This window comes from Tyto alba, unplaced genomic scaffold (assembly GCF_018691265.1).
Source record: "Tyto alba isolate M040663 unplaced genomic scaffold, T.alba_DEE_v4.0 Super-Scaffold_27, whole genome shotgun sequence".
Taxonomy (NCBI): Eukaryota; Metazoa; Chordata; class Aves; order Strigiformes; family Tytonidae; genus Tyto; species Tyto alba.
This window is the reverse complement of record NW_024881301.1, coordinates 10,867,821-10,881,111: the sequence shown is the minus strand read 5'-3', so window position 1 is coordinate 10,881,111 and position 13,291 is coordinate 10,867,821. Positions and strand designations below refer to the sequence as shown.

General features: G+C 39.8%; 1 protein-coding gene across 27 annotated transcripts in view; it reads left to right on the top strand.

Moving 5' to 3' along the window:
- The window catches only part of EPB41L3 (erythrocyte membrane protein band 4.1 like 3), a 146,018-nt gene that overhangs the window by 74,876 nt on the left and 57,851 nt on the right, over nucleotides 1-13,291 (top strand). For 26 of the 27 annotated variants that reach the window (XM_042797910.1, XM_042797909.1, XM_032987630.2 and 23 more), the window contains exons 2-3: nucleotides 4,376-4,575; nucleotides 9,760-9,957. In XM_042797910.1, coding sequence (XP_042653844.1) covers nucleotides 4,387-4,575; nucleotides 9,760-9,957 — 387 coding nt within the window. In that variant the 5' untranslated portion in view covers nucleotides 4,376-4,386. The remainder of the gene's footprint in view (nucleotides 1-4,375; nucleotides 4,576-9,759; nucleotides 9,958-13,291) is intronic. The other variant, XM_042797912.1, reaches the window with a different exon arrangement.

Below are 13,291 nucleotides of genomic sequence, written 5' to 3'. Positions count from 1 at the left end.
GCTAGAGGGGACCCGGTGTCATAGCCTGGGTTTTACCTGCTCAGAGAATTATTAAGAGGAGAACATGATTTTTGTTCCTGTATGGAGAAAAGGAAATTATGTCCCTTAAGTCCATAGCAAGTAATTGGTAATAGAAATGGTAACCTCCCAAAGTGGAGTATGCTGGTAGCTGTAGGTAACAAGGACTGGGTGTGTTGGAAGGTTTTAGGATGTAGGCTTATTGCGCAAGTGGTTTGCAGGTTTGCAATCCATATGTAATTTCTTTACTTTGCATAGTGTAAGGGTATGAAAAAAATTATTTTCTGTGATTTGATCTAATAACAATTATTTTTAAATATGTCATGTAGTTTTTTGAAGTTGTGTTTTAATACCTTGGTAGTATATTAATGTTTATCTTCCCTTAATTCTGCAGCACTCTCAAATACTTACATTTTAAACCTTCACACTGCTGAAAGTACATATATTTTTAACATAATTTTTAGGTAGTAGATTAAAATAAGCTATTTCTTGGCGCTTTTTTTTTTCTGTAATCAAAAGACTCGATTTTCATTCTGATTGAATTCTGTAGCCAAATTGACTTTAGCCTTAGACTATCCAGTATTAGCAGCATCTGTGTTAAATTTGAACTCAGCTAATCTTTTGGAATCTTTGAATATTGGGTTGTAAGCCAAAACTTAGCTATCCAAGAGCACATCTGGCTTGCATAGTATTACCTCATTTGTATAAAGTAGTGCTCTTGGTTTCTTTTCATTAGTTTGTTTTTTGTTTGCTGGAAAGGGGAATTTGATATAGGGGTTGTACTGGCAACAGAAAAAGTTTAAGGAACTTCAGTGATTTCTTTCTTCTTTTGTTGAAATTCACATTAGAAGTCATGGTTTTGTTACATAGCCAGGTATAGTAAATAAACCAAGAAAATAAGAAATTCTCAGCCAATCATACGTGTTTGACAAAGGTATAGACACTACTAGCTATTCTGTCAGGTTTGCTGCATATGAACAAAGGTAGAGTAATATTTATGATGTTAAATTTCTTAAGATTACTGTTATTTCTTCCGATAAGTGAAACTACTTCTTCATAGGAGGATTATTGTGCCATTTATAAAAAATGAAATGTTTTCAAGGTTCATTTGGATAAGCAGCTGTTTGCTGAGGAAGGCAAGACAACCTGTTAGTTTGTACTGAAAGAGGAATGTTGTTTTCTGTCTTGTAATTTATGTATTTTCAACATATACTAGGTGGAATGAGATAAGTCATAACAATACAATCATCTGAGCCGTTTGTAGGAAATTGGATTCAAAATGTGTTTGCTTTGCTTCTATTTACATCTGTAAGATGACAGTGTGAAATCAATAGTATTTAGTTCTCAGTATTTGTTATTAAACATATTAGTATGCGTAGGGAAATAAAGACGACATTTGGAAATGGGTAGCCTTGGGTTAATTAAATCCATCTGCTGTCTGACTAATGACAGGAATATTGTATCCAGGGAATTGCTTATGCTAAAAGATTTGTTAATGCACAAAAAGTTTTCTAACAAAGCACCCTTAGAGCCAGCAAAGGCTCATGTAACTGGAGAGAAAACTAGTCCCAGAAAGTAACTCACAGTATTGTAAGGCTCTGCTTCATGCGGAAATGTCCTAGAAGAAGCTAAGAACCACACTTGTTCCTTGAGATGCAAAATTGTAACTGGCAAGAAAAGTAGAACTTGTTTTCATTTCATGCTACATGAAGTTGTGTTTTATGGGGCTCATTTAAATGGCTGTTTCCACACTCATGAACAGCCAAGATACAAGTGTTCATTAGGGAACAAGCTATATAGGGTGCAAAAACGAGTTTCCAGAGATGCGGTGATGGTGACTGAAGGAAGACAGACTTCTGATTCATATAGACTGGCGATCCTATACAGATTAATGCCTTGAGATACTTGGGGTGACTGTTTCCAAGCAGGAATTGTGATAGTTACTTTCTATTTACACTGCTCTAACTCATATCAAGAGGGGAAAAAAAAGACTTTGTACTGCAACTTCCATGCATTACGCTTTGTATTGGTCATCTATTCTGTTTGATGGTGTTTGATCAATGATTTTTTTGTAGCTGTCATTAGTTTTTTGTTACTCTCTAATTCATAGTTTCTGGAAAAGAAAATCAAATAGATTAATTTTATTTAATTAATTATTTGATTAATTTTAATTTCATATCTTTATACACTTGTACAAAACATGATTTGAGAGTAGGGGGAAAAGCTTGTGAAGTCTGTGGAGAGCTGAGTGCTTTTAAAACAAGGCAACTGTAATAGTATCAGATGAAGAATAGTTTATTCCATGTTGATCTGACAGATGGGCAAAACAAAACTGAGAGCTTAACACTGTTGTGCAGTTTAATTTTTAAAGCATACAAAAAAAGAGTGGCCTAATCGAATTGAATGTGGAGGGTGGGTTTGTTTGATCTACATCAGATGAACTTGTTTAGGCTTCCTTCGTAGCAAGTCGGACAAAGTTGTGCTAGTATGTGATTTATCTCAGCTTAAAGCAGGCATCTAAAATAGGTCAGATGAATCGCTCTCTGAAACATCTGATTTTCTCCTTCGCATTTAAAGTGACCATCTCAGGTGTGGACATCTGAAGATTGATTAAATGAATGCCTTTCTGACTGTCACATTTTAAAATACATAAGTTAATTACTGCTTTTTGTAGATGCTAAATACAATTCGTTAAACAATACATTTTAAAAGGTATTTCCGATAAAGTTGTGCCAATCTGAGTGTAGAAATTTAGGATGTATTCCTAACAAGTATCTCACACACTACTACTTTGAAATAGTGACCTGAAGAATAAATCTGCCATGTATGCTTTCTAATTCTGCTTCTCTCTCGTGCTGTTTTGGCATGCAGGAGGTAGGAACACGCTTCCCCGTCCTCATATGCAGTGCAAAATCTGAGCATGAGCTGAATGCTGTGTACTTGCTTGCTGTACGGTGACATGTATTCATTGGAGAACTTAGCCTTGAAAGTGGAGAATACATAAATGAGTTTGAAAGTAGTAATTGGCTTCATTTAAAACATTTTCTGTCAAGCAGTGTAGCTTATTAAACATTTAAGTAAAAAAAAGAAAAAATAGCCTGCACTTTTTTTTTGTGATCTTTAATAAACCTTCTTCTACTAGTAAACACTGTAGTGTATGTTGAGTTAATAGTGACTTCCTAGCAGATGAATTAGCAGATGTGTATTCTGTGGAACTGCTTATAATTACATTGTAGCTATGGTTACCAGGTTAAAGAAATCATGGCCCGATGATGAACAGAAATAGATTGAAGCAGACTGGTTTGTTTTCAAGTGGCTTAAAAGCAAAATGCTCAAGGATAAGATCATGAGGACTAAGAATGTTTGAATAACAAACATAAGAGCACACTCTCTTTGAACTGGCAGAGAGTCTGCTTTTTCAAATCCTTGCTTTGGTACAAAATCACAGTATTTTTTTAAAGTTTGATTTTGCTTGTATGTAGTTTGAGAATTGGGTGACAACCACATATTTGTAACAAAACTATTTAATTGAAATAGTTAAGATTTTTAATACATATTGCAAATATTTTCATTTCAGTTTAGTACTGGACAAAGTTAAGTTCAAACATAGATTTTTCATGTTCAATGCAAGTCCTATTCACTTTATTTTAAATCTAACGCTTAGAATGACTTAATGGAAGTATTTATCTTTTGGATGCTTTAGCACTTAGAAATTACATAAGTGTGGGTGAATTCAAGCAGGAAGGACAAAACTTGGCTTACGGACAGTTGTACATTTGCATTGTTGTTGATGGGCCCATTTCAGATGTTTCTAGCTTACATGTTGCCTGGAAGCATCAAAAGTACCTGAGTCCATTTCCAAAAGGGAGTGCAGGTGTTGAGGAGTTCAAGCCCTGTTGACTTCAGTGTAAAGAACAAAATATTTAATGCTTTCAAAAGTTTCCACATGGTTTAGAAACCCAAACTACAGTGAACTGGGTTTTATTTAGGGTCCTCAATCACATGAGCTTTTCTCAATGTGTTACTCTCCTTTTATGAATTGCTAACTATGTAGAACTGTATGTCTGTTTTTCACTTCAACATAAGTCCTATCATGTCTGTGTATTATAATGTAGAGTAAGATTTTATGGCAACGCGCTCTTCCTTAGGTTATGGATGCATTTAGACTTGGTCTTTTGCTTCAGGGAAGTTTTCCGAGGGATCTTCATTGAGCCAGTGTGATAGCCACTTTAGTTTTAAAGGCTGAGCATATTAAGACCAAAACTTTGCACCTGATACTTCTTCATTTTGTAAGCCTGGCTTACAAATTCTTGGCTATGAGACTGTACTCAGTAGGTCTGCTCACCTTGTTTTACAGAATAACCAACCATGACTACAGAATCAGGATCGGACTCCGAGTCCAAGGATAAAGAGCAGGATCAGCAGGAGAGCCCTGCGCAGCAAGGGGCAGGGGAGACGCAGCCGCAGGACCAGCAGCAGCTGAGTGAAGAGCATCAGAACACGCTCGAGCAGTTCTCGGCTGTGGCAGCCCACAGCACCCCGGTGAAAAAGGAGCAGGTAAGGGAACCTGTGCACGTGTGCTCGCTGCACGCGACTAGCGACGTGCCCGCTTTCTGCACCTGGGCAATAACAGGCCTGGTGTGTTAGAAGCGGGAATATATATTTAGATACACACAGAAGGCCGTTTGGTGTGATGCTGTCAATCTTGACTGATTGGTCTTTTGTGTTTGAAAAGCAGTGTTCTGAAATTCATGTCAGGTCTGTCTGCCTGTAGTGCTTAACTATAAGGGCAGTCTTAATAAATAAGCAGGAAACATCTTCAGTCTTGCATTTGCATTAGATAGCAAACAGTGCCAGTTTTTAAGAAGCTGAAAATGTTTTCAGAGTTCATTTCTTCTTTGACACCTGCTGAAAACTGATTTCATGCTTGCTTGTCTGATGTGCGAGCCATGAAGAATCTGTGGTCCCTTAAGCTTCTCATAGTTCTGAAATGACTCCATTATAATTACTTTAACTATTAATGTAATAGGTTTCAGAAGAGCTATCACATGCTTTTCCATTTGGTTCATTGTTGCACTTATTAAATTTGCAGAAGCTGCTTTCTTCCTCCCTTTAATAATTTCCAGTCAATAAGATTAACGGGCATTGTTCTTCATAGGTAAGTGACACACAATTAATGAGGTACCTGCAAATCACATCCCTTAGCTTCGTAAGTTATGACCCCCATCTGATCACATTCACCTTTAAAGAGTGGAATAAAGTCAGTCTAACTCCTCTGCCACCCTTTAAAAAATTCAGATTGTTTCAAGTGCGGTCATGGTATTTTACAGTGGGGAGACAACAGTGCTGGTAAAGCAAGCAGATGCAAGGCTTTACTTAAAATAAGCATGAGTGCTCCTGTAGAAGCTGCTTGGGGCTGGCTCTGGTCTTAAGCTTTTGTCAACAGAGCTACAGCCCAAACATGCTGTTGGTGGGGGAAAAAATGGGGATGTAAGCAATTTCACATACAAAGTATTTTTATATCTCCCTTGTTTAGGGGTGCATTACCTAAATGCTTGGGACAACAAATGTTTCTGGGACCAAACTAAACAAGGTGTCTTATGTCTGACTTCTAATATCTTGAGAGGTAGACATGACAGGGCAGGATTTCTGGTGTTCCTTGCTATTGAAGATCAACCATTGGAAGAACTGGCTGGGTTTTTATGATTGCTAACCATTTTTGCCATTGATAACCCTTGATCAGCCTCACTCCATGCCCACCAAAGACCTCTCTGCTCTTGTTCCCACATCTACTGATTATGTGTTGAGACAGTCTTGGTCTCTGAAATAGAACAGAAATTGCATGTAGTTAGTTTGGGGAAAAGAAGCAGGTTGGGCTGCTTATCCAAAAGAGAAAGGTGCAGCACAGACTGGTCATTAATTTAAAGTGTAATTCTGTCAGGCCTAGACATAAGTATTAATTTTGCTCTTCCAGGCATCTTCAGTCATCTTTCTGTTCCAAGTTTCTTTTCATCTTAAAAAAATCCAAATCAAACGGACCCCCAAAATAAACACAAAAAGTCCCCAAAAGCCCTTAGGCACCAAAACTGTACATCTGTGTTTATGGAAGTATGTGTTTGGAGACCTGAGATGCTCTCGTGTGATGTGTGATCCCTTCCTTTGCCAAAGAAGATCACCTGTGAGCCAGTGTCTGTAGAAGCCTTGTTAGAAGAACTGAGTTAAGAAAGGGATATGCAAGGCCTTCCCACTGAGATCACCAGATTGAATTCAAAAGTCCCTGTTGTAAGCTGAAGGCCAAATCCAGCTGCAGTGATCTGCCCAGTATATTTCATAGTGGCTTAAATGTCTGTATCACAGGAAAGAACAACTTAAACACAGCACTGAGACAGAGCTATTGGCAATAGTGTCACTTAAAAAGACAAAAATTGAAAGAATAATGAGTATCATTTTCTCTCTTGCTGTCTGCAATCGCAGTGAGGAAGTTGATGATTTTTGCTGTCACTTATATGAGAGAACCTTGGGAAGAAAGATTTAAGTTACCCATCCATGACAGTGACTTTCTGTTGTCATTCTACGCACATAAAGAGGAACCTTTTAATGAAAACAAAGATGCTTCTTCATGTTGAGATTAGCAGTTACTAGAGAAATGAGTCCTTCCTATCAGGTATAATAATGCAATCTTACCATACTCCTGCCTTCCTATCTCATTGAAAAAGAGCAAGAAGTCACCATGCGGGTTGTGCACTAACATTTCTGTGCAACTACCATAAGTAGAAGGGATTCATGCATTGTGCGAGCTTGGTAATATCACTTCATACCCCAGTGAGAAGCTGTGAAGCATCAAAGATCATTGCTGCTGAATCCTGTGACTCCAAAGGCTTGCTTCGAGAGTGGGGTCCAGCTTCAGAAGGGGTTGAACATACTGTGTCATGGTAAGGTAGAGTAATATAGATAGAGATGAGAGATCTTATGCTTCAAACCCACAAACCCTGAAGCAACGTGTGCTGCACTAGAATTTAGTTCACAACACCAGAAATACTGCAAAAATACAGCACAGAAATATCTCAGAGAAGAATTTAGGAGAAAATGAAACTATGCTTGAAGAGTACAAAATAATTCAATGAGTACATGAGTTTTTCACTGGCCACATTTTTTTTTTTCCTAGATACCAGAATGTCAGGTTTCTTTAAGAAGAAGAGGCTTAATACAGTCTGAAAGTACCTCAGTGCCTGTACATGTCAGCATAGTTTGGGGGATCTTCTCTAATAGTTCTTGGCATGTTTTGTTCTCCAAACAAATGAGAGAAAATTCTTTGTATGATTTTTAACCTAGACACATTCCCCTGATTTTAATGCAGACAGGAATCTTAACTAAACAAAATAACCTCAATACTGTTTCTTAAAAAAAAATACTTATAAGTAAGCAAATATCTGCTATAGTATTGAGATACTGAGTGTCTTCATGAAGGAAAATAATCACCAGTCCTTTAGGGTTCACAGAAATTGTTTGCAGACTGAAGATGGTTCTAAAATTTAAATGGCTGCTGGGTGCCCTTACTGCTGTGGGCTTTTCCCTCAAGCAGCTTTCCTGTATTAATAAAAAAAAAAAAAGATGAATTCTGTGCATCTGGGGATTTTCTGTTGGTTGTTTTTTGTTGAGGCGAGGTGCTAACTCTCACATGAGCCACCAGGTATAACAGTATATTTTTTTCCAGCCCTGGAATGGCAGATTTCTTTAACAAAACATACAGAAATTATCAAAGAGCCCCTGTGCCCATCAGCAGCAGCACAGCTTTTCACAGAGGCCCTAGCAGGAGGCATCTTCGGTCTTGTTTTTCTCTCGGTGCAGTAGGCTGGACCACTTGCCAGCTGGCCACGGTTATGGTGGAGGGGTAGCTGGCCTCAGGCCTTGCTGTGAGCCTGGGGGGACTCTCCTGCTTTGTCACAGCCACTGTGAGCATTAAATTCTCAGCGAACAGCTAATCTGCTGACATACACTGTGCCTTCATCTTCTGCCAGCCTTCAAGGTATGTGAGGACCTTGACATCCAGACACAGAGCTGATGTCCAAGTCCTGGAAAGAGAAAGTCCTCCAGTGCTGGAGCTGGATGGGCTGGCGCTGGGGTGCTCCTAGGGAAGAACATCCATGGCTCAGGGCATGAGATGGATTTTGAAAGCTGCTATTTTGTTGCTTTTTTATCTTTCCAGTTCCACTTTCTTCTAGTCTCCTCACACAGGGAAGTCCTGGAGACCTTTGTTGTGTCTCTCCCGCAGGGAAAGGAGGAGTGTGGGTCTTGCTTCGCCTCTCTGCTGTTGCCTCTTTGCATTTTGCTGGGGCTTTGGTGGGAGCTGGTGCTGTTGGTAGTCAAGCCAATTCCAAATTCCTCTTTCCGCCATTCACCTGAAGGCAGAGGGGAAGCTTATGGCTTATTTGTGTGAAATCTCTTGGGGAAAGTTCCCTGTGACTTAGCAGTACACTGTTGTTGCTGGTTATATGATGCAAGGTTGTTCTGGTCTCAAAGCAGATTAAAGCCTTTGGACGGATTTGCTCCATTCTCATGAAGGTTTATTATATACAATGAATGGAAACAGACTTGGAAGATTAATTTACAGTATATTTCCAGCAATGCTTGTTGCTTATTATGCTGAAATCATTCAGAGCCAAAAAAGGTTTTCTTTTCCTTGCAGTGAGATAACAGAAAGATGTTATTTTATTTAAGCTTTAGCTTAGGTATTACTGCACTCCTGTTGAGGTTTTGTTTGGAGACTATCAGGGGCATAACTGATGAGAAAGGTAATGACTGCAGCACAGTGCTGTTGCTAGGGAGGGTGAAATGCCGTAGAGCTGCTCTGGCTTTCATCTAATGCTGTGGAGAGGACCACGGGCTGAGCTGCATCACAGTAACTCTTCAAATAGTCTGACCCTCAGATAAACCCAAGAAAAAGTAACCACAGTTGTTTCTTTTTGCTCCTTTTCCTTGCAGTATATTTGTCTTTCAAATAGCACCTACTTCTCGCCAGCTTGAGGGACTTATCGGGCATTTGCAGAGAGCAAAATTGAGCCTCTCGTCCTGTGCTTACCATCCATTAGCCAGCCGGCTGCACATAAAAGTTGTTTGGCTACTCACTTCCATCCTGTTTGTTTAACCCTTTGCTTGGGTGCTTGGGGGGCCTTTCCCTCTCCCAGGCATATCAGCATCCCCCTGCAAATTCACACTGTCGTGGAGAAATCCATGCCCTCATTCAGGGCATGGATTTTCTGTTTTCTCACTGACATAAAAGTTGGTACAAATCTGATGTTTTTTTCCTCTTCCATGTGATGCCACGTCAACATATGATTTAATAGGTACAGGATATAAAAGTAATATCAACAAAATATAGGAATATCTGTTCATCACATTTACTAATTATTCAGCATTCCCAACAGATCAAAGAAACAGGCCCAAGAAGTTCAAGATGGATTTTGTACCTATGGAAGAAACAGAAGCCTAAAGTATTTTCATTCATGTCCCTCCTCCACAGGTATTCTGTACCTTTAGGAGTGAGAAGAGAGGGCTGGGAGGAATACAAACAGTACATGAAATCTTTTCAATAAGTAAAGAGACTCTGTTCTGCATCAGGGGCTTTCTTGTAGAAGCCCCACACTAGGCTCACTTAAAAGCTTGGGTGCAGGGTGCATAGTGTACTGCATGACATGAATGGTTTATCTCACTTCAAAAAGTGTTTTTCTTTTTTTTTTATAGGCCACAGACAAAGAACAGGAGTTTGCTGCTGCGAGTGCAAAACAGCTGGAATACCAGCAGCTAGAGGACGACAAGCTTTCTCAAAAATCATCATCTAGCAAACTTTCCAAGTCTCCTCTAAAGATCGTAAAGAAACCGAAAAATATGCAGTGCAAAGTGACACTCCTGGATGGATCAGAATATGCATGTGAAGTAGAGGTAAATTGCTTTTTATCGTCTTATTTTTTTCATCCTATCTGGAAGAAAACAGTTGAAATTAGATTCCTAATTTAAGCAAAAGAATGAAAGGCCTGATATTTTGCTAATGTCAAGCACAGGGATGCTTCCATTGTTTTCTCTGGAAGTTGAAGACATTGCACAGAGTTAATCTGGATGAGAGAATGTGAGCAGTCCCTGGACAGCCAGAGACTTTGGATTAATTTTATGTCAACACATGCCACAACAGAATGCAGAAAATGAATTATGGGCAGCAAAACTCATAAACAAAAAAGGATTTTGATCACATAGGGCTTCTCTTTTCCTTGGTACTCTGCTGAGTCAGGACTCACATAGGGTCACTGTCCAAACAGTAATTCTGACCATCATGAGATTAGCGGGGGCATGAGAGACACCGGGGGAGGTGGGGGAATTGTCAGGAGCAAATAGCAGTGGGCATGGTGAGGTTTATGTTCTTTTCCACAATGTTGTGAATCATAACTGTGTCTGGGTGTTAATGGCAGAAAGTTGCCAGTGGTTTTCTGTAAGGAAACTTGCCTTCCGTGCTGGGACTTTGCCAGGAGCCTGCTGTTGGGACGTATGGTCTTTGCTGCACTGTCACTTAGGAACAGGTCTGTGCCTGCAGGAAAACCCGTGCTAAGAGGATGCCTTGTCTTCAACTCCAGAAGGCTGTGGAGAAGCAGAGCATGAGCAGATTCAGCATCTCATAGTTAGCACGAGCAAATTCAGCATCTCAGAGTGGACCCATTTCTCCATTCAGCCTTTCCAGCTATGTCACTGAGGGTGGTCTTTGGGCAGTGGACCAGCCTGTCCCAAGCCTACTTCTGGTCAGGAGGCCACAAGCAGCAGATGGGAGATGGAGGATGCCTGTTTGAGGGCTTGGCAAAGCCAGTCCTCCTTCAGGCAATTACAGGGTGTGGCAGAGAAGAAAAGCCACCTGAGGGGGACAAAAGAATATAAAGATATAGATGGGACAGTGTGCAGGCTTGGAAGGGGAACCCGTAGGAGCACCTAAGAAGGAGAGAGGGCAGAGGAATGGAGTAACTGACTGGGAGCCAGATCCTGATGTCTTGACAATCAGATTGCACTCAGCCCTTGCATCCTCCACCTGCTCTTGTTTTAAGTGCTTTGGAGAATGGCAGGTGAGGAAGAACCTTATGATTTTTATTTAACTGTGGCTTTACAGTTTGGGCCAAATTTTTCTATGCTAATACAGGAGCTGTGATTTTTATTACTCTTACAGCAGCTTCGCAGTCATGCTGTTGAATAGCAATCTTTCAGTTTCACTGGCCAACTCCTGTGTTGTCTCCTTCAGACTAGCAATAACTATCTGGCCACAGACTTTGTGACTATTAAATTGCCCTTTCTTGACCAGCAGTCTGTCAAAAATAGCCTGCAAACCATTGAACTGGAAGAATGACTAATACTGGCTTTGATGGAAAGAGTCAAACTAATTTCAGCTTTTGCCACTTGGTTATAAAATGTGAGTCACTTTTTGGAATGCAGTCAAGCAAATTTTACCAAATAGGATTTCTATGGAAATCTTATCTAGCAGGCTAAGCTTTATGAGAATATAAGATGGAGCAGAAAGGGAGATTTGTTATGTTAGACTTCCACTTATGCAAAAAAATGCTGTGAATAATACTTTCTTTCAGGAAGTTTCACTTTTTCACTAAACCTGGACTCTGTTGGAGTTGAAGTGTCAAAATGCTAGCATATAGAAGCCATCATGTTTTATTGCTTGTCAGATTTCTCTGCTTTGCAACTTCTGAATAGCCCTTAAATAATGCCCAATATAAACTTTGTATGCGTTTTTTCTACTTACATTACTGAAATATTTTGAAGTTGTATTGACTGTCATCAGTAATCACTTTATCTGCTTCTAAGATGGTTAAACTTCCTAGGAAGAATGTAATATTGATAAGAATAGAGCTCCTAAGAGGATGAATCCTCCAATGACAAAGCTATGATGATGGGCAGACCATTGGGTGCATTGAAGCAGAAGTTAGTTAGGCAGCACAAATAATTCAGGGAACAAGTGCAACTGGAGTGATTAATGCATTTACATACCTTAAATGGATGATTCAGACTTTGCATCCTTCCTTGGTGGTGTTGTCAACATACTTTGTGTATGGAGGATGCAACTGCAGGTACCTCTCTGGCACAGCCCACTCAGGCCTATGAGAACACTTGGTAGGTCCCCAGGGCAGTGCACTTTCCTTGTGCATGAAGTTCATTTAGAGCAAAAGGATGCTCTGTGCAGCCAAGAGAAATGTTGCAACTTTCACTGGGCTTTCTCTCTCAGGAAGAAAAAGTATATACACAGGGAATTAGTAGGTCAGGGAGACTGAGGGTCTGTCTCAGGAGACATCTCAGGAAACCCTGTAGGAGACTGAAGGTGAAGTTCTCCTACAGTAATTTTGCATAATAAAGTTCTGTGGCTGTTTCACAGAAGCTCAGTGCTGCAGCATAATAAATAATCTTTCCCATTTCAGAAAAATGCTATCATATTTTAAGGATCACCTACAAGTGGACTTACTGTATCCCTTTGAACGGGGGCGTAGGGTGGGAAACCATATGAAAAGTATACTAAAAGACCTCACAAATTATAGAGGTCAGTAAATTCCCCAAGATTAACTCCTTAAAAGAAAGGGGAGAGAGGTGGACAATATGTGGCAATCAAATGTTTAATATTTTCATTCCTTGTGTTTAACCCACTTAACCGCATCTTTCGTTGTGGACAGTGGCCTAGGGAAGGGATGTGGCAGTTGGTGGATGTGAGGCAGAAATGTCATCCCATGTTGTCGGTTCCTGTCTTCCAGCTCTGTCTGTGTGTCATGCTTCTACCGGCTGAAGGATGCAAAGCAGTGTGATCTAGAAGGACCAGAAACTAAGAAACCTAATTCTGAGCTAGAATAATAGCTTTGTTAGTGAATCTTGATTTGGATGTGGGCCAGGTATTTATCCCTCTAGAATTTCATTCCTTAGTCTGGGAGCTGGGAATCATTATAGAACCCATCAGTTACTCTATAGAGTGCTTTGCAAATAGAAAATGCTTTTATATATGTTAAATATTAATATCATTTAAAGGATCTTATTGCTCTCAAGTAGAGTTCAACATACAGCTTATCATGTGTTCATCCAGTTAATGACCTGACAGCTGAAATTGCACATACTCACAGATTGAGATGCTTCTGAGGCAGGTTTGGGGTTAATCCATTATCCCCTTGGTGTCCTTCGTTTCAGAAGCCCCTCTTTCTTACTCCATATTTAATGCTGAGCATCTTCACTGCCTTCTGCTATATCTTTCAGTCAC